The sequence below is a fragment of the Varanus komodoensis genome, unplaced genomic scaffold, assembly GCF_004798865.1.
Source record: "Varanus komodoensis strain SLA01 unplaced genomic scaffold, ASM479886v1 scaffold1, whole genome shotgun sequence".
Taxonomy (NCBI): Eukaryota; Metazoa; Chordata; class Lepidosauria; order Squamata; family Varanidae; genus Varanus; species Varanus komodoensis.
This window is the reverse complement of record NW_025335268.1, coordinates 82,883,816-82,904,223: the sequence shown is the minus strand read 5'-3', so window position 1 is coordinate 82,904,223 and position 20,408 is coordinate 82,883,816. Positions and strand designations below refer to the sequence as shown.

The 20,408-nt window shown below is 44.6% G+C and overlaps 1 protein-coding gene across 3 annotated transcripts in view; it reads left to right on the top strand.

Annotated features, from left to right (window-relative positions):
* Positions 1-10,808: 10,808 nt before the first annotated feature.
* The window catches only part of LOC123024669 (CD99 antigen-like), a 31,508-nt gene continuing 21,908 nt past the window's right edge, over positions 10,809-20,408 (top strand). Inside the window, exon 1 of one of the 3 annotated variants that reach the window (XM_044432706.1) lies at positions 10,809-11,170. In XM_044432706.1, coding sequence (XP_044288641.1) covers positions 11,110-11,170 — 61 coding nt within the window. In that variant the 5' untranslated portion in view covers positions 10,809-11,109. The remainder of the gene's footprint in view (positions 11,171-20,408) is intronic. The other 2 variants (XM_044432686.1, XM_044432695.1) reach the window with 2 other exon arrangements.

Here is a 20,408-nt window from a genome sequence, read left to right as displayed (position 1 = left end):
CACAACAATGCTGGCAACAGTCTGAGAAGTCAAACAGCTGCAACAAACAGGAAAAAGGACCAAGTCGCTTGGCAGAATGTGCATAAAACTGATGTGCCCCCAGTGAGGGTTGCTGCTTTTTTTTCTTTTTTCTTTTGCACACACCAGAATCTGAATTTGAACTGAATCTTTGTTTGCACTGGCCACAGACCTTAGAATGCAACTGAAAACCCTTCCGAGGAAACATCTTCCAAGGAACACACGTTTATTTAACTTCATTGCTTTTCTGTTTGTTATCTATTGCACGCCCTTGAAAGGGAAGGAGCATGACAGGCCTGGTGCCAGAGCTTGGCATGAGCAGGTAGCTGCCAAGAGCACAGGAGTTCAAAGGGCCCACCTGCTTATTTATGCACATATATTTGCATATATTTATAGTCTGCCTATAATTGTCGGGGCCTTCCTAGGTGGTTTAAGCCACTGCCACTCCTGTGCCTTCCTACCCTGCTCCTCACCCACCTGGAAAGTGCATTGGCCAAGCCTGCAGGCCTTGCAGCACCACATTTTTAAAAAGGTCTTTAAAAGCTGAGTAGCAGTGATCTAAACCAGTCACTTTCCTGGCGGTGGGGGGAATGCCAGATGAGAACACAAGGTGCTCTTTCCATTTCCCGGAAGGGCAGCTTCTCCCTCCTGCAGATCCTGACGGCTCAAAGCCTCAGTTAAGAAAACATTTTTTAAAAAAGGTTTGCATGCTAAGCTGCTTTGCTGGGGGCCAGCCAGGAGAGCAGGATTCTGTGCTGTTGGCATGACCGCAGGTTTCAAAAAGGAAAACGAAAACGAAAAAGAGAGAAAGAAAACCAGAGAGAAATGAGGTTTGTGGCTTTTCTGTTGGGTGGGCAAGCAGCACAGGGGTTTCCAAAGAGGAAGGGACTGTAGCAGCAGCTGGGGCTGGTAACCAGCCAGTTCAGCCTTAGGCTTTGGTGGCTATGGGTGGAGATTGCAGTGGTGTCCCATTAGCAGCACTGTGCCAATGGCATCCTGGACACCACCCCTGGCCAGTTGAGCCCCACGCTTGCCCTGGAGACACTTTTTCATCTTGAACCGGCCTTCAGCAGATCCCAGGGACTCACCCTCAGCCCACACATCTTCCCTGTGACTGCTCCTCTCACAATCAGAATTTGTGTGCATCCCTAAACCACAAAATACTAGGAATAAGAACAGTGGTGTGTTTGATTTCCTTGGAGGTCTTTTCAGCTTGGTGTTTCAAACATCCAGTTCTTCCTAGTTTAGAGATCACCTCCTGCCAGCCCTTCTGGTAAAAAGCTCTTTGCTCTTCTTCTTGGGGTAACACCCCTTTCTAGTCCCCCAAGAGGCTTCCCAGCTCTAAGGCTGCTATTGTTGCTATAGCGGCTGCTATCACTGCCGTGATGCAACCACTGAGCAACCTTAGTTGACTCTTTCCTCCTAGATCTGTTCTTTCCTCCCAGCCCCAGGGTGGAAAGTAATTCCTGCCGCTAAGTCTCAGTGGGGTAGTCCTTGTAGGAATGAGTGTGAGAGCAGGTGCAGATGACTTAATTTCAAATCAGTCTTACAATAGCAGTAACATTTTTTCCTAAAGAAGTGTAAAGGAGAAGGAAGGGCTGTATGTGATCAGAGAAACTGAAACAGTCTAGCTAAGCATGACAGGATATCCCAAAAGTTGTACAACATGATGGCCCAGTTCACACATAATGCTAACCTATGTTTTATTAACCCCTGGTTTCTTGTCCTTCTGGGAGTCTGGAGTTGTTTTCTCAGTCTCTAGTTTATTTCCTTTCTCTCTTACTGACTCCCTCTTGCATCCCAAGGGTCCTTGCACCCCTGTAGTACTGGCATACAGAGTGAGTGGTAGGGGGTGTTTTGTTGTATTGTGTTGTTTTATCACTCTTGCCTGCTACCTCTGGAGCCTTGTTATGTATCATCAAATAAAAGCTCACTTTTGGGGAGAACATTTTCTGAAATATGCATATTTATTTATTTATTTATTTAAAACATTTTTATGCCGCCCCCATCGCAACAAAGCCTCGGGGTGGCTCACAACCAGAAGGAAAAGGTTAAAGAATTAGGAAAAATAAGTGTATGTACATGCAAAGCTAATTGAGGAATATGAACAACAAAACAAAGTTTTCAGTGGAGTCTGAAAAAGAAAACCAATGGGCAAAACAACTTTGAAGATAAGCCTGGAGCCTAGAGCAAAGGTTATATAATTACCAGTGGATAATGTGGTAGTCAAGACCTCTAAACCAAGGCAATGTCCTGTGGCATCAAAAAGAAGAATTTGAGGCCCAACTAGTCATAACAATGCATGGTTTGCACTTACCAGAGTTCACAACACCAAACCACATGTTCTTCTTTTCGATGGTGGTTAACAAATCATGGTTTGTTAGCATGGGAGCATTCACACATCAGAACCACTCGGAGTCAATAATGCATAGTGGCTGTTCACAAAAATACAGTCTACCATAACTGTGAGTGTATGCAGTGTGCGTGCAGCTGTCATTTTGATTGCGCAAGCTCTGCTCGGCGGTTGCGATCTCTGCTTGGTTAAGCAACCTTCATAAAACCCACTGCCTATTTTAGGGCTATGGACCCCACATGACCCACACTGGCCAGGTTTGTAGGACACAACAATTTGCAGATCCCGCGGCCCATCACAGGTTAAAAAACGTATAACAACCTGCAGTATATTGTCCAAATTCACACATTTTGTTACAACATGAGGCAGTGTACCATGCAAACCAGGTCTACGGATGCAAATAATTCAACTTAATCCAGACCTAGAGGGTGAATTGTGGACACACAAAACTTGAGCCTTTTTATTTATTCACTTGTCTATGCCATTTTGCTGGCCTGCGGGCCCTCCATCCTCACCGGCAAGTTCTCCCTGGGCCCTGCCCTTACCCCCCTCCCCCGCCAGCATGGGTGGCAGCTGCGCCGGATTGGGAGCAGGGCGCAGGGAGGGGCCACTGGCTTAACTGGCCAGCCACGGCTGGGCTGGAGCTGGGACTGGACTGGCCCACTCACCGCCGCCGCCTGCAGACGCTGACCCACCCCGCCCGCTGATGCTGCCTGACAGACGGATGGCGGCCACTGCAGGACCGGGGCCAGGGGACACTGCTGGCCTGCGGGCCCTCCATGTTGGGGGTTTAACGTGTCGGCATAGAAGAACGAGGGACAGATGGTTGACACCTGTTCCCCCTTCTGGTTATTCCCCCAACCGGAAGGTTCCAGGTAAACTTGTCAACTGCCCTTTGGGCCTGATGGTGCTGCTGCTTAACGCCAGGTCGGTCCATAAGAAAACATCCCTCATCCACGACTTGTGGATGAGGGGGCCAACCTGGCTTGCATTACAAAGACCTGGGCAGGAAGGGGGGGAATGTATCCCTCTCTCAATTGTGCCTACCTGGGTATCTGGTCCAGCACAAGCCACATCCGGAGGGGAGGGGAGGGGGGGTCGCTTTAATTTACTGACCTTCTATTCTCTTTGTGGGGCTTCCTGTTCTCTCAAGACCAGGACTAGAGTGCTTATACCTGGCATTGGGTGACTGAGACAGTTTGAGGATTCTGCTGATGTACCGTGCACCCTTCTGCCCATCAGACTCCCTGCCTGAGCTGACAAAGATTGTCTTGGACCTGGTGTTGAAGACCCCAGGATGTTGGTCCTGGGGGACTTCAATCTCCATGCCGAGACTGTTCTGACCAGGGCGGCTCAGGACTTCTTGGCCTCCATCACAGCCATGGGGCTGTCTCAACATGTCACTGGGGGACTTTGGCTCTGCGTCATGGCAGTTATGCCATGGAGTACTGCAGGGTTCCATCTTGTCCCCCTTGCTATTTAATATCTACATGAAACCGCTGGGAGAGGTCATCAGGAGGTTTGGGCTGTGGAGTCATCAGTATGCTAATGACACCCAGCTCTACCTCTCTTTTTCAACCAATCCAGGTGAGGCAGTGGCTGTACTGAAGCGGTGCCTGGCTGAGGTAATGGGCTGGATGAGGGCCAATAAACTGAAACTCAATCCAGACAAGACGGAAGTCCTGCTGGTGGGTGGATCGAGCTCCTGGGTAGGTGACTTGGGCCTTGCCCTGAATGGGGTTGCACTCCCTCTAAAGGAGTGCTCCTCGACCCTGAGCTGTCCTTGGAAGCTCAAGTGACTGTGGTGGCAAGGAGCGCTTTCCTTCAGCTTCAGCTGCGTCCCTACCTGGAGGAAGATTGCCTAGTGACAGTGACACATGCATTGGTTACTTCCCGGTTGGATTTCTGTAACGCGCTCTATGTGGGGCTGCCCTTGAAGACAGTCCAGATACTTCAGATGGTGCAAAACAGAGCGGCCAGGTTGCTTATGGGGACTGGGCGTTATTCTCATATAACCCCAGTCCTCTATCAGCTTCACTGGCTTTCCATCGAAGTCCGGGCTCAATTCAAGGTGCTGGTCATTACCTATAAAGCCCTTAAGACTTGGGACCTGGATATCTAAAGGAACACCTTCTTCCATATTTGCCCTCCTGCCTCCTGAGATCGGCAGCAGAAGCCCTCCTCCGGGAACCTTCCATGAAAGATATTAGGAGGCAAAGTACCTGGAGGAAGGCTTTCTGTGCGGTGGCACCCCGCGTATGGAATGCGCTCCCCAGAGAGGTCTGCCTGGCACTGTCGTTATTTGTTTTTCGGTGCCAGGTTAAGACCTTTTTATTTCAGCAATATTTTAAAAAGTTTTAATATTATGACCTATATGTTTTTATTGCAGCCACTGTGGGTCGATAATTTTATTTATGTTATATTTTATTGTATTTTATCTATGTGAGCTGTCCTGAGGCTTTCGTGACAGGACAGCATATAAATATTGTAAATAAATGAATAAATAACTTTTCATGCCTCCTCATTACCAACTTCTCTTTAAGTAAACAAATATAGAGCAATTTAAATACAAAAATAGAACATGCAACCACACAATTGAAAGCAATGTAAAATTGGAAACAAAAACAAAAGTCAGAGCATTCCAAAATGGGGGGGGGGGGGAAGCTTTTACATTTTAGAGTCTCAGACTACATTTATATAAAAGGTCTGGGTAGGGAAGAGCTTAAGATTCAGATAGCCACAGATGAAAGAAGGTAATCTTTCAGGTAGCATGGTCCCCCAAAATGTAGCGTGTCAGAAGATTTTAAAAACTGCAAATGAAGGGAAATAATCCTAACAAAGGTCCTTATTTGGCATCACTTTGTATTTTGAATTGCAAACTCCATAATGTAGGAAAGGTAATGTAGGAAAGGTACAAAATCTACAAATAACATGACACAGATATGAGTTTAGCCTCTGCAAATCTTACTGGTCCACAAATTTTTTACTAGCCACCCTGCCAATATATTGAATAATCCAGCTACTTTTCAATTTCCTTGCACAGAAAGGATTTTAATCCACACAGGTGACAAAGTGGGGGGCAAGCATTTCATGTGATGCATTCATGGGGAGAAATCTGTTAAGCAAAGACTTTTCTGTGCTAGGTTGCCAATAAATGTGGTAATGGAGACAGACTATTTTATTTATTTATTTATTTATTTTTCAATTTATATCCTGCCTTTTTCCTACAAAAGGCTCAAGGCAGCTTATATCCTCCTCCTCCTCCTCCTCCATCTTATCCCCACAACAACAACCCTGTGAGGTAGGTTGGGCTGAGAGTCTGTGACTGGCCCAGAGTCACCCAGCTGCCTCCATGCCTGAGCGGGGACTAGAACCCAGATCGCCTGAGTCCCGGTCCCATGCTCTTCACCACTATGCCACCCTGGCTCTTTCAGAAACAGAGAAGAAAGAGTTGAGAAGAAAAAAGAGGACTAGCATTAAAATGATTCCATAAAATCCTCCGGATTATACTGCACAAATCACATAGTGGTTGAAGGGGCTATCAACAGCATGGCACTTTTCCATATAGCATTAATTGTAAAAATGCTTAAATCTTTGGAAAAAAAATGAATGGCTACCATATGATAATGAGTCAGACCAAGTGAGTCTTCGTCACTCACCAGAAATGCTGAGCAGGGACTTTTTTAATGCATTGCATTGAGCCTCTGAAATGCACTGTTTCAACTTTGGGAGAAAAAAGGTTTGTGATGATATCTAATACATATTTCTGTTCTTTCCAACAGAACAACTCTAATCTTCTTGGCAGGATGGCTGAAGGGGGGATTACAATGCAGAATGACTCCTTGTGCCAGTAGAGTCCCTGAGTCTCCCAGTATATGTGCTCAAAACAATGGTCATAGGAGTACTGCCAATCTCAACCTGCAGCATTCTGGTGAGAAACTCTGGGAGAAGCCTTGGATATGCTGGATCCGGATCCTCCTTTTCCTCTTCTAATGTGATCCCTATCTATGGATGGAGTAGGGAGGTCCCCCATTGCAAATACACACGTGCACGCATGCGCGTGCACGCACAGAGAGAGAGAGAGAGAGAGAGAGACTAACAGGAGAAAAGTTTTAAAAACTCTGTTCAGTCTCCCATCTGGGCCAGTGAGAGCTGACATACCTTTGGATGGAGAGATGCCCAACACAGATCTGTCCCTCAAGTACAGAAGATGGTCCCTTTTCTGTATAAATCAGTTATACAGAAAAAGGTTCTATGCGTCCCAGTTTTCTTCAGCCATGCTGGGAGACATAGGACATTGTTCTGCCTAAACATGTATGGGATTGCATCCTTGAGAGACTATTTCCCTCTTCAAGAAGTAACATTTAGCAGAAATGGAAAATCGATAAGTTAAGCCACATGGACCTGTTGTTTTGCCAAATGAAGCAATATCTTCCATCCACTGCAGCACAAGAGTCTATCTCAAATGATGCTGGCACAAATTCACAACTTTGCTGGCTGGGGCATGCTGGGATTTTTAGGCCTCTTTTGCTCTTAAATGCTTTTCTGATAGGCTCGCTGGGAGTGGTGCATTCCAATTAACTTAGCTGGAAACCAACAAACACAGAAGAATGCACTCCCATTAGTTTCATGTGAGTGAAGATCTAGAATTATATTAAGATCTACTAAGGGTAGATCTTTTTTGAGAACTAAAGAACATCAAATCCAGTTTGGTGTTAGATAAATTTAATACATTTGAAATTCAAAACATGGTGGACCTTAAGATTTTAGGGGAAAAAACTTTTTATGATTTAAAGTAGCCTTCTCTAAGCAGTTGCCTCCAGATGTGTTGAAGTATAACACCCAGCATGCCCCAGCTGGCTATAAGCATTTGGTTCAACACATCTAGAGTGAACCAGATGGGGAAAGGCTGATATTCCACCTTTTGTGAACAGAGGAGAGACCAGAGCTCTTAGTAACAGAGCATGCTTTACACACATAAAGCTTGAAGTTGAATCACAGCTGTTCAGGGCTAGCTCTTCTGCCTCAGGCAGTGGACTGGGTGGGGTGATGACTTGTCCTTCCCTATCAACCACCCAGAAAGCTGTCTTTGTGATGGGCTGTTTTCTTAGCATTTACCATGAAAGGAAAGTGACAGCTAGGATTCCCCTGGGGGTCATTCAGTGGATGGACTCTCTAGAACTGCAAAGACTGCTTTTGGTTACTGCAAATATCTGAGAAGTAGTGCGGCCAGTGCAGCAGTCTGGTGTGTCTGCTGGGGCCAATGCCTTGCTCTAAAATGCCTTCAGGGAGAAGCATGGACAAGATCACCGTGCGGATGGGGAGCAGTAGGAAGCTGTATGTCTTCCTGGTCCAGGAAGCATGCTATTGTGCCGACGCTCCTGTTGTCACCAGTTAAGAGGACCAGGAAGCAGGGAATGTGCAAGCTCTCTTCCTCAGTTCCTGGAGAGCTTTGCCTAAATAGGCAAATAGTTTTTACCAGGGCCAGGAAGGCAGCTCCCTGGCCCCCTAATGGGGAGGGGGTGCCCCCTGATTCCTTTCCTCCCTGCCTTTTTTTTTTAAACAGAGGACTAATTACATGTAATACACAAATGTTAGAAAATGAACAGGAAAACCTTTAATTCTCCCCTCACCCCCCCCCCAGCATTTAAGTTGGGATGTTATTATTTGGGGGTAGTGCCATGGTGGGTTCTGCCCACAGATTCCTAATAGTGTATGAAATTCAGCCAATAGATGGAAAATATTTTGACTTATGTGAACAGTTGTACATATAATTTAAAAAGGGACATTGTTGTACCCACGGTGTTACAGACGAGGCCAGAGACCGGATGGTGAAGTAAAGAGGAGATTTATTCCTGCGGCAGGGACCAACATTCATGGTTAGAATGCGGTGCTTGAACAGAGTTGGAAGGAGATCTTTATACCTTCACAATCCGCTTTCGGCAAATGGGGAACAATACAATCAGTTTTTGACAAGAATGAGAACAATGGTGACAATGGGGAGTTGCAGAATCACATAAGCAGTTGAGCAAGCGATATACAGAAGCAGATTTGGTTAGCAGTAAGCTTTATCTTTTAATTTACACCTTCTAAGCAATCTTTGCTGATTACGTCTTTGGTAAGCTTTTTCCATTTTCTGAGGGAATTCTCTGAGGCAGTTACTAGACATTTGAATGGGCTAGAGCTTAGGAGAGCTAAGCCTATCATGCATACCCTGAGACAGCTGATTATTCTAGTGTTTGGCCGTGTCATGCCTATCTGGAGCCTAGAGGAGTCATGCCTATCCTGAATGCCCTGAGAAAGCTGATAGGTATCTCTATTATGTCAGGATCCTGGGGAGTCAGGTACAACACATGTTGTTGAGCTGTATAAATACAGTTCTTCAATATGCCTATTGGTTCAAGGACAGAATGCAGTTACAGTTCTAGATTGAGGAAAGTAATTCATTCTTTCTACACTCAAATTAATTACTGCATTTTCTGCTTGTGGAAAATGTTGCCATCTAAAAAGAAAAGTTATACGATTGCTCAATCAAATCTGCAGTCTATTGAAATTGTGCTAAAAGTACCATATTTTTTGCTCTATAAGACACACTTTCCCCCCCTCAAAAGTAAGGGGAAATGTCTGTGCGTCTTATAGAGCGAATGTGTGTGTGCAGTAAGTCTGTCAGATGTGCAGCCCATGGGGAAGTGATGGGGAATGTGCCGGTGATTATGTGCCCATTTGATTCAGAATATTTTTTTCTTGTTTTCCTCCTCTAAAAACTAGGTGTGTCTTCGTGTCTTATAGAACAAAAAATATCTTAAACCTGCTGCAGAGGAATCTGGTTACAGAGGCTCCACTGAAACATAGTTACTACAGTGGGAGGCATTTGGAAGAAATTCATATTGATACTGTTTTCAACAATACTTTTGAAGTATCCAAGAAAGCATTTAAACCTGCATGAAGCACCATCAAAACATCTTCGTCCCTTGGACTTCAGGAAAATGGACTACGATGAACTAACAACACTGATCAATAGGATTCCAGGACAGGAAGGTCAAACAAGAGATTGGGGCAATGCCTCTCTGGTTTGCAGATGGCACGTCATTGGGTTGGATAGCCAATACCTTTGCAAACAAAAACAATCAAAATGATCTTGAATGGATAGAAAACTGGGGGGGGGGGGGTAATAATAAAGCAAAGTTTACTGGAGCTAAGTGCAAAGTTATTTATTTAAGAAAAAGAAATTATAAGTGGGGGATACTTGGTCTGGCAATAGAACATGTCAAAAGGATCTTGGCATTACAGTGGATCACGAGCTGGGTATGAGTCAGCAAAAAAGGCAAAAGTAATTTCATTCAATTGCACCAAAGCCGTGTCATTTCAGAATAATGTGACAGTTTCACTGTCCTAGGTGACTTGCCCTCAAATAGTGTGGCCAGTTCTGGACACCTTGCTTTAAGATGGATTCACAGAAAATCAAATAAGTTCAGAAAAGGAGAGGCAAGATGTGCAGGAAGAAGGCTGCATTCAATGAACTGCAAGTGTTTAGCCTTGAGAAGGAATGAAGGATATAAGGCCACCTTTCAAGTACATTAAGGGTGCCACACAGAAGACAGCCCCAACCTGTTTTCAATCATCCAAAACTTTAGGACATGAAATAATGGACTTAAATTGCAGGAAAGCAGATTTCAGATGAACATAAGAAAAAAACTTCTGAACAGTCCAAGCAGATTGACAAAAGCCAGAGCCTTTTCAGACCCATGGGCACATCTGAGGATTTGAGAAAGTGCTGTGGGCACCTGCTGTGGTTAGTCTTAGAACAGCTGCTGGAGGACCTGGCTGATCACAAGGTAAGTACTTTGCACAGAAGCAAGCGTACAAGCCTAGGAAGGGTCTGAACTCCCAAGCCAATGCATATATGTAACCCTAAAGAAGCACAGCCGCACCCATTTAAGATTCCAACCCTGTCCAGGCTTATATGTTCCCTGGGAGGAATGAGCAAGGAGAATTTGAACCCAAGTCTCGGTAGCTTGTAACCACCACACCTCTCTGGAGTTGAGCACTAGCTACTTCTCAAGGATCACAGACTTTATCCATAGCTCTAATAAACAAGCCCGTCCTACTCCGATCCATACTGTTCAATCAAAGGATAGGCCAGCCTGTTTTAAGATCCCTGACAGCTGAGCTCTCAATTGTCCTGCTACTGAAACAAATATCCAAACTGCGGCAAAGTGCCGCAAACGCGGCAGCCGCCGTATCAGCAAAGCCACTCAGCCGTTCCCCCGCCCCGACAGCGGCGAGCCAAGCCAAGTCACGCCCCAGCGGGGTTTCCGATTACTTGGGGCAGGACTTGCTCCGCTCGGGTCTTTTTTCTTGCTGTCAGATGCCTGCAAGGCCGAGATTCCCAGAGTTTTTCTCATTGGCCGCTGGCGCTCCGCTCCCTTTCGGGATTGGCCGATCGCCTCGTAGAGGCGGGCCTCCCAAGTTGGAGCGAGTTCAGTTCGGATCGGTTTCTTTTAGCCGCGGAGCTGCAACTTTGGTGCCGCTTGTTTTGCGGGGCTTCTCTGGCGGAGCGAGGGGAGGGCTCAGCTGGCGCCTCCACGCTCTGCGGGAAACCGACGTGAACGAGAGAGAGCCGGAGTGGGCAGAGGATACCAATCGCACTTTGCGGCGGCTTAGGCGAGAAGAGCGTGTGGGAGTCTCGAAAAGTTCGTTCCAGAACCTGGACCGAGGCAGCTGCTGGCGGCGGCACCATGCGGAAACTCCTCCTCTTTGTCTCTCTGTCGCTGGTGCTCCTCGCGACCCATTGCAGAGGTAAGAGGGGTGCCCCTGGGCTCCATTTTTCCTCCCACACTTTTTGCTGCCTTAGGCGTGGCCGCTCACAGACTCTCCCCTTGGGCACTGCCTGCTGTTTGCTTCCCAGGTTTCCTTCTGCTCGCGCGTCTCTTTTTCTCTTTCCCTCCCTCCTGTCCCGAACTAAGACAGAGCGGAGAGGGAGAGAGGTGGCAATCGCTGGCCGACAGGCTCCGGGGCCACATTTCTCGGTGATGAGAGATGCCCTGGGCTCGGCTCCTGCCCGCAAGGCCACGCCCTCGGAGCTGGCAGCCGTTGTGCCGCAGTGCTCATTGACGTGGGAAAGGCAGAGGCAATCTGTACATGCTTCAAAGCATTCTTTTCCAAAGTTCCGTGGCTTGTCTCTGGCTTTAAAATAATCCATGCTCACACTGATCACACGACAGGGGTTGTTTAGACGATCCCTTACCACGATTTTCAGAGGCCATGGAAGATCAGCAAGAGGCATTCGACGCAAATCGGACTGGACCTGCGGGGCTACTTTTTACATGGGCGAAAACCGCCCTGAATTCCATGGAATTTACGTAGGTTTAAGACTAGGAAGCAAGTTCAGATCAGGCAGCGCTTTAAAATGAGCAGGGTCTATTGTCTAAAGGCGGTATTGTACGGATCGGATTACGTACAGGTAATATGTTAAGTAAAACAATAATTCTGGAATAATTATTGTGCATTCACAGTCCTTAGTGCTCTGTAAAATCCTGCTTAGTCATTTGAGAGAATTGTGGAATGGGGTGCAACGTTGGCTAGAATCCAGTCCAATCCATATGGGCTGAATCTAGATTTAGTCATGCTTAGACTAACTTGTTCCATTGATTCCAAGGGGCCTTTTCCAAGGCTGACTAAATCTGGATTCAACCCTTGGTGTCTGCAAAAGGATGATTGGTGTCACGAACTAGTTGGAGTTAAGTGAATTTAGGTAAGCATTTATACAATGCATCTTCCCAGGAGACATACCCACAGGACTTTGCCCGGGGTCACTTCCTCCCTATTGTTTAAGTAGCCGCCCTTCCTAAGTGTGGTATTTCATGTCCTCATGCAGGTTAGACTGCCCTAAGTTCTCGGGGGAAAAACCAGCGTGGAACTGGAAATGAGTGGAAGTCCTTGCTTCAGAGGGGTGATACCCATTGACTCAATCTGCGCACAACAATACACGAGTTATTTAACTTGTGAATTATTGGAGCCACAAGCAAAAGTGTGGCCTCCAATCTGCTGCTTCCATTCTGCATCTGCTTTGGGAAACAACCCAGGAATGCCCTGTTCCTAAGTTGTTAGGAAGTTCTCTGGGTGGTTGAAGCTTACATAACCCAGAGTTTGAATGCATGGTGTGTTGTTTGATTAAAATGCTAGGATATTTCCCATTCAGCACCCCAGACTTCCAGGTTTTCATGCTGCATCAAGCAATGAGGAACTGGGATGTGGTGTTCCTCGGTTGTTTGCCTGAGCAGATGCAACGTGGTGAATGGGCAGGTGCTGGTGTTTGTGCTTGCATGCGGCCCCAACAATGCATGGGTCAAAACCACAAATCATTACATGCAAATCAGGCACATTGTTTGGTTGTTCGTTCAGCTCGTGAAAACATCGGGGATGGCTGTGTCTTTGCTAATTCACATCACATTTTAGAACTTGCTACAATAGCTTACTTTGGAAAAGAAATGGGAAATGAAGTCTTCCTGTGACAGTATCTCTTCCTTCCAACATCTCAGTGAATCCCAAGGGAGTTGACAAGTGGAAGTTATTGCTTCCCATCCTAACTTGTTTTTGGGAAATGTCAAAATGAGGAAGGCAAATGGGTTCATTGTTTTTTACTTTAGCCCTTTGCAAATGCAAGCAGATTAGCATGTGCACTGGCTTTTTTCCTTGTTGTGGCAGTTTGTTTGTTACCTTCTCCATTTGAACACTAACTTTTGATAGTTGTAACATACAAGGAGACAAGACTATACATAGTAGATAACTGAATCTGCCCTTGTGAAAGACTGTAGTGCAGAAATGATACTTTTCTTTTTTAAAAAAAGTAGCAAATGAGGGAAGTACTCCAAAAGCAATTAGAGTGGGGAGTACACTGGGGAAGTTTCCAGGTTAGGGATGAGTTGCCATGCAAAGAACAATGATACATTCGGGAAGCTACCAGGGAGACTGAGGAGGAAAGAAGCCATCCCAAGCCTCTGTGCTTCTGATCATGTATCAGGAATAACATGGGTTGATGCATGAACAAGCGACCCTCGGTGGCTAATTTAGATGTGTTAACCTGCCTACAAAGTCTTGGGGCAGTGTCCTGGTGGTCTGAAATGTTCTCCCACTGGTGTTTGGCTGTTGCTGTACCTGCTGTCAGATTTGTATTCCTGCTTCCAGATGGCTAACCGGGGAGTGTTGACAGTTGCACAGTTTTGTCCGTGTCAAAATATGCATATGGTTGTGCCCCGAGTCTACTTTTCCCTTGTTAGTGTTATTCAGGATAACTATGATAATATGCTAAAGGTGCCGTGGAAGGATTTTCTGATGCTTCTGGTTATGAGCAGTGGATAACAGTTACATAACAGGGACTTAGAACAGCTAGACATGCTGTTTGGCTTGGCTAATTTAAAAAGGATGCATTATGTGGATGGGAGTTTCCCTTTATGTAACTCATGAAGGGGAGGATGGTGTGGCGTCCACAGGACAAACCCATAAAGCAACATGTGTGACGAATGCATCCAAGCGGTTTTGCTATCTGCGTGGGACTAAACAGATAGATGAGCATCCATTATTCATCACAATGCAGTCACAGTATTTACTGTCTCAAAGTGATACCTGTGTAGGAAAACCATCTTGTCTGAAATGGCATTAATGAATCTGAGCAAAGAAAGTTAGGAAATTAATTTGCTGTGTTGCCCACTGTTACACAGCAAATTGGACTTTTAAAAAACATTTTTAAAAAGTGCTTCCTCCTTGAGGCACAGAACAGTAATTATACCCAAATCACATTTTTCTTTGTCTTTTAAAATTAGGTTAATCATCTAGCCTTCTCAATCTGGTGCCCTCTGGATGTTTTGAACTATGACTCCCATCAGCCACAGCCAGTATGGCTACCTGGAGGTCACCAAGTTGGAGAAAGCTAGCCCAAGAGATAACTTCATAGTTGAGTGGGGGTTTACAATTAACTTTCCCCCTGACCAAGCTTGCTAATAGATCTACCACTGGCCCCTTGAGTAGTTTGAGACTATTACACAGCAGTCCCCTTTGGTCTGGATCTCTTGATACCCAAACTGAGCAGAATCGTTTCCTGCTTGCTTGGGGATACTGGGGGTTGTAGGACTTATTTCGGTCTAAACAAGCATAAGATTGCACCCTTAAATTCTAAAGTCAAGCTTCAGAACTCAGAATTCAAAGAGAATAGATGTGGCAAGCAAATAGGGAAGTGGCCAAACCAGGATCGTCCGGTGTGTGTGTGTGGGGGGGAGGATTCTCTATTTTTTTGGGGGGGGGAGTGATTATCCAAATAGTCCCCTAAATATTAAAGCACTTTAAAATCCAATGTATTGAAGTAAGTTTAAACAATTTTATGTTATTATTATTTATAAAAATAAAAATAATTTTAAAGAAACAGTCAAGGGAATGAAGTATGCTTAGGACACAATTCTATGCATGTTTAAATTTTAAAAACACCTACAGCTCTCAGTGTTACCAACTAGTCATGGTTTGCTCTTGCATTAAGGTTAACTTGACAGGGCAGACACTTTCTTTGAGTGCTATTTTGGAATCTGGGCCAGTTAGATTCCCATTTTTGGCAGCAGCAGCTAGCTATGCAGCTTTGAATTATGTTTTGCACTCTGTGACAAAAGCAAGCTTTTAAAACAATATGTATCTAATGTTGGTGAGAGTCTGGGGCTCATGTTACATCAGAGCACTAATTAAAAAAAGAAAAAGATTAAATGCTATGGATGTGCTTTATTGTCTGCTACCTACTTTTCTGTGGAACCTGTATATATTTAGCGACCCTGCTTTAAACTCTTCATAATTGCTACCAGCATCATTCCCTCTCAAAACAAACCCACCCATACAAACAAACAACAAACACAACACATCTTCTGGTATATCATTTTAAACTGGCTCATATAAACATAAGTCAGTTTTAATGTGACATTGAATAATGTTTGTACAACTCTTACTCACATTTTGTGTATTAATTTCTTCCTTAGTAAGTATTACACTCCAGAGTCCTGCAGTAAACACCGAGGGAAGTATATAAATGCACACAGCATTCCTGTAGCATCTTAGGATTTTTTTTTTTCTTCATTATCCTTACTACCTTGAGCAGACATTTACTGAATTGAAGTTGGCCACTAGATGCATGTAACTAAGTTCATACCTGCTCATTTTGTATAAACCCTGGAAAGGGATGCTGTTTTTGACTGTAGCACCATGCACAGATATGTAATTTGGTGCTACACAGAGGCGTGGCTCTTCCCACTTTAACTAATTCAAGTTTAAAACTTATCTGGCCTTATAACTTCCCACTTTCAGAATGAAACTGAGTCAAACTCTAGTCTATGTAGGACTATGGCAAAGACTGCTGTGCCCTATATTTGCCTCTTTTCCCATTCACAAGCAGGCAAGAAATATTCTGATGTTTATTAGTTAAAGAGAATCCCCCTTCTCACTCTTTTCTTGGAACATTTCCCTTGGGCAAGTCGTTTAAATGTCATATTTACTTTGTGCTGAAAAATGGAACATGAGCTGCAGGAACACAAAATGCTCTTCTCTACAATATCCCCTGCTTTATTTGTTACCACGAGCATGCAAAGGCTTAATTTTACATGAATTTGAATAAGATCCCCCCAGATCAGAGCTTGGTTTTGAAGGGACATCATGTAGTGGTCTAGCTGAAAGGCTGAGTCTCGTCTGTTTCAGACTGGGAAATGGCAGGGTCTCAAAGTATGCAATCTTGTGTCCTGTTACAAGAAATGCAGGATATGAATGCACACAAACAAACATAGGTTAAATTTAACAACAACAAGACAGAATGCTGATCAGTTAGAAGTTTTAGTTAGTTATGCTTTGTACAATGAGCTACACGTTTGATTTAAATATATTCCATAGGTTTCTGAAATACGCTGGTCTCATAAAGTCCTCACTGTTTTTGTAAGTATAGTACAATTAATAAATACTGTATTAATATAACATTACATTAAAACACATTTTAACAACTGAACATCCAAAACCTGTTTGTACTGCTAGCCCTGCTAAAAACAGGCATTGATTGGAATTTGTAAACACTTTGGCAAATAGGGATATGTTAACCTGGCAATGTTAACCTGGCACTGAAAGGATAGTAAATTTGTCATTAGGTGAGCCTCAATGGGAGATCATTCTGTAACCTGTGGATTATTACAGAGAAGGGCATTCTTTTGCCACCAGCCAAGCCTCCCTTGGAGGTGACATTTAGTGGGTGGCCTCAGATGTTGAGTGCAGCACTGTGGTTAGAGCAGGCATTCCCTCAGGTATTACAGGCACGAGCTGTGGAGGACTTTGTACATTAAGACCAGCAGCTTCAGTTGGACTCAGAAGCAAATAGACAGTCAGTGCAAGGAGGTCAGAATTGAAGTTACATGTTTGGACTGGATGGTCCCAGTTATTAGCCTGGCTGTTGCATGTTCACAAGCTACAGCTTCAAACTGTCTTCAGAGGCAGCCCCATCTAGTCTGCACTGCGGTAATCTAGTTTAGAGACTATCGGAGCATAGATTATTGAAGAGAGGCTATCTCCGTCCAGATGAGGTGTAGCTGGGCTACCAGCTGAAACTGGGAGAAGGCACTCTGTGCCACTGAGGCCATCAGGGTTTCAAGTAACAAAGATAACTCCAGGCTGACCCCAGTCTATCAGCCTGCTTCTTCAAGGGGCATATCACCTCATTCCGTACAGGCTAAACATGTTCCATCCAGTCAGAAGAACCCGCCCCTGCACCCCCCCCCCATCACCACAGCACCTCAGTGTTGACTAGATTGAGCTTGCCACTGGCCTAATATCGCTGGGTTTTCTGGGTCCAGAAAGGGTTTCTTCAGGAGGGGCCTCACAACTGCCTCTTTAAGGGAGCATGGGACCACTCCCTTTTGTACAGGTAACAAGGGTTACTTCCCTGGCCCAGCTGACTGTTCCCTCCTGCTAGCTTTTAAAAACCAAGAGGAGCAAGGATCCAGTACAAATGTGTTTGCACAAATCTGTGCAAACATCTTGTCAACAACATCCTCGAGCTGAAACAACAGATCATCCAATAAAATTGGACCAGGCTGTGCTCAGAAAACTTCACCAGATTCAACTGCTGTAAGATTGGAGTCTGTCTATTGGATAGATAAATGCTGCTTACTGGTCCTGGCAGAGCTCGTCCTGTGTTGTGATGTGTCGTGAGCCTTGCACGCAGCTGCAGACCCAGTCTTGTGTCCAGTGCCCATTCCACACTCGCCTGTCCCTCTGCGCCCAGCCATCCATGTCCGTCCATGGTGCTGGCACCAGCCTTCCTCCCAGACTGACCCCAGCCAGCCAGCCCCCACCATCGGCCTCCAAATCAGTGAGGGATGTGACATCAGGAGACAGAAACATGACATTATCAGAGTCTAGAAGCATCCGGCTGACAAATACACGTATATACGGGGCGTATAAGAATCCCTTGAAGCTAAAAATAAAGTAAAAATTGGGGGTCATCTTATTTGCCCAACGTATGACAAACACCAGAAAAACAACCCAAAACATTAACTTCATCTTATACAGGAGTTGCCTTTTAGGCTGGAATATATAGTACTCTGTCTGTTACAGACTCTTGGTAATTGGCACCATTAATTACTGCCCTGGTATCATTGATATTAGCAGTATGATTATATATTAATGCCAGTATGATTATATATTAAAATATAATGCCAGTATGATTATATATTAAAATATGGACAATTAGGGAAGCATGTTGGAAAATATATTATGTTTATGAAATTTTACATTTATGAAAGTCATCTAAGAACCTTCCTGGACACCTGAAGCGGTAAAGATTAAGTAAAGAAGATCTGACACCCCATTAGTCAAGGTTCTTCCTTCATCCCTTGAGTACTTTTGTCATAGGTGATTTCTAGGGGAAACTAGAAAAACAGGTATTTCATCATCAGCCTTATTGAGACAGGATGAAGTCTAAGTCATGTTTTCAAAAACAGATAGGAAACTCCTGAGTGAAATCCATCTGGGTTGCATTCTGAAGGCTGAATGAGCTGGGTCAGTCTGGCATGTATCACAGCCAACTATGACCTTCTGTAGGAGACACAAGGTTTAAGAAGTTAATCAGATATGTTAGTGATTTAAAGCTTTATTTATAGTATACACTATGAGGAAAATTGTTAGAATTCAGTAATAGGTTCTTAAGTAACCTGGTTCCGGAAGGAATACACAACAGTAATTTCAGTCATATCAATGCATTTGGGAATAGTTCTGTGCCAGTGGTATTGTTTTGAACTAGCTATGCATATGTGTTTATCCTAAAATTGTGTCTGATTAACCAAACAAGAAAATGAGAAATGCATCATCGGCTCTTCTGCCATTTAAATCTCTTAAACTTAGAATACTGCCTGCTTCTTGAAAGCATTAAATATTTCTCCCCCTGATGGTACAAAGGGCTACATTGTACAATCAGTTTAGTTATCTTCTGCTAACACTTCCAGAACTTTTTAAGCCCTCTTGGAACTTGAAGCTTCTTTCCTAACACTGGCAATAGTCAGCAGTGCAATGTTTTTCAAAACTGCATGTGTGGGGTGTGGTATTTGCAGCTCTGCCTTATTTTTTCCATTCTCTGCACTGATACTACTTGATGGTATTATTGTTAATGCATTATGTGGCCAGTCTGTGGTCCCAGGCTAATTGACAGAGGAACACAACCTCCTGGAGTCCCAGTCGTGGGCCCCCTTTCCCCAGCCACCAATCCTTTGTAGGTTTCTTTGCTTTTGTGCAGCATCCAGAAATTTGAAATACTTTTCTAAGTTGCTATTGCTGACAGTGAGTGCTTTATTCTAAAATATGCTACTGCTTTGGACCTTCTCCTTTGCCTTTGGGCCTGCTTCTGTTTTCATAGGCTGCACACACCACTGGTTTGAGACCTTTGAGAGCTTCTGCCAAACAGAAATAACTTGAATACATTCAATGAGGACTGAAAGAAGTTCAACATGCCTGCCGTATGGTGTCGTAAATGAATGTCTGTGCAAAAGCATGCCTATAGCATGCCATCATTTTGAGCATGTACTTTTCAAGGGATAAACACTGTTGGAGAACTTGGGGCTTATTTGCAATAGCACTGTGAATACAAGGGGGGAGTCACAAGTTTCCAGTGTCAGCAATATCTTTCCCAGTGCTGGATGCTTTGGTGGAACTCTAAAATAAGATCACCTCCAAAAGACTTAGGTAAAATGTTTTTCTTTCTCTTTACTGTGGATTCATTAATGCTCCTGAAACAAGTTTGTCAACACCATGAATATTGATCTCAAAAATGCAATCAATGTGAAATTTAGTTTTCTTTTCCATTAAAATGACCTATCATTGAGAAAGAACTATGCTGTCACAACTGCATCTTCAAAGCTTTGCTTGCCTGTATCACCCTTTCCTAGCATGGGGCCTTCCAGATGTTTTGCATTTCCACCAGTCTCAGCCAGTATGGCCAGTGGTCATGTGGGAAATGGTAGTGCAAAGCATCTCCATGGCATCAGGTTAGGGAAGGCTGGCCTAAATCGTGCCACTGCGGGTTCAAGGGCCCTAGGACATTTTCTGCCATTGTCACGTGCGGTGGTATAGCCACCTTTACATGGCCAATGCCAGAATGGTAGATTGCCTGGGGCCCTACTGGGAAGGATGGGGCTGGCATCCAAGCACCACACCTGTAGGGCAGACAGCTGGCAAAGGTGCTATTGCCACCATTCACTCAGTATATATTATGCCTCTGATAACATACATCTCTATGTTTATACTTGGCATTTCCTCCCCCATTTTATTCTTGCAACAATTCTGGGGGACTGGGAGATAATAGGTGTCCCAAGTTTACCTGGTGAGCCTCCTGGCAGAGGGGAGATTTGAACCTGGTGTTCACCTACTATAGTGCCCACCTATTTCTGCTGCACAGAGAGCCTCCATGTCATCCAAGGGCTTCCGAATGAGATCAGTGTAAACAGACTCTCCAGAAAGCTTCTCTAGAGAGCTGGCC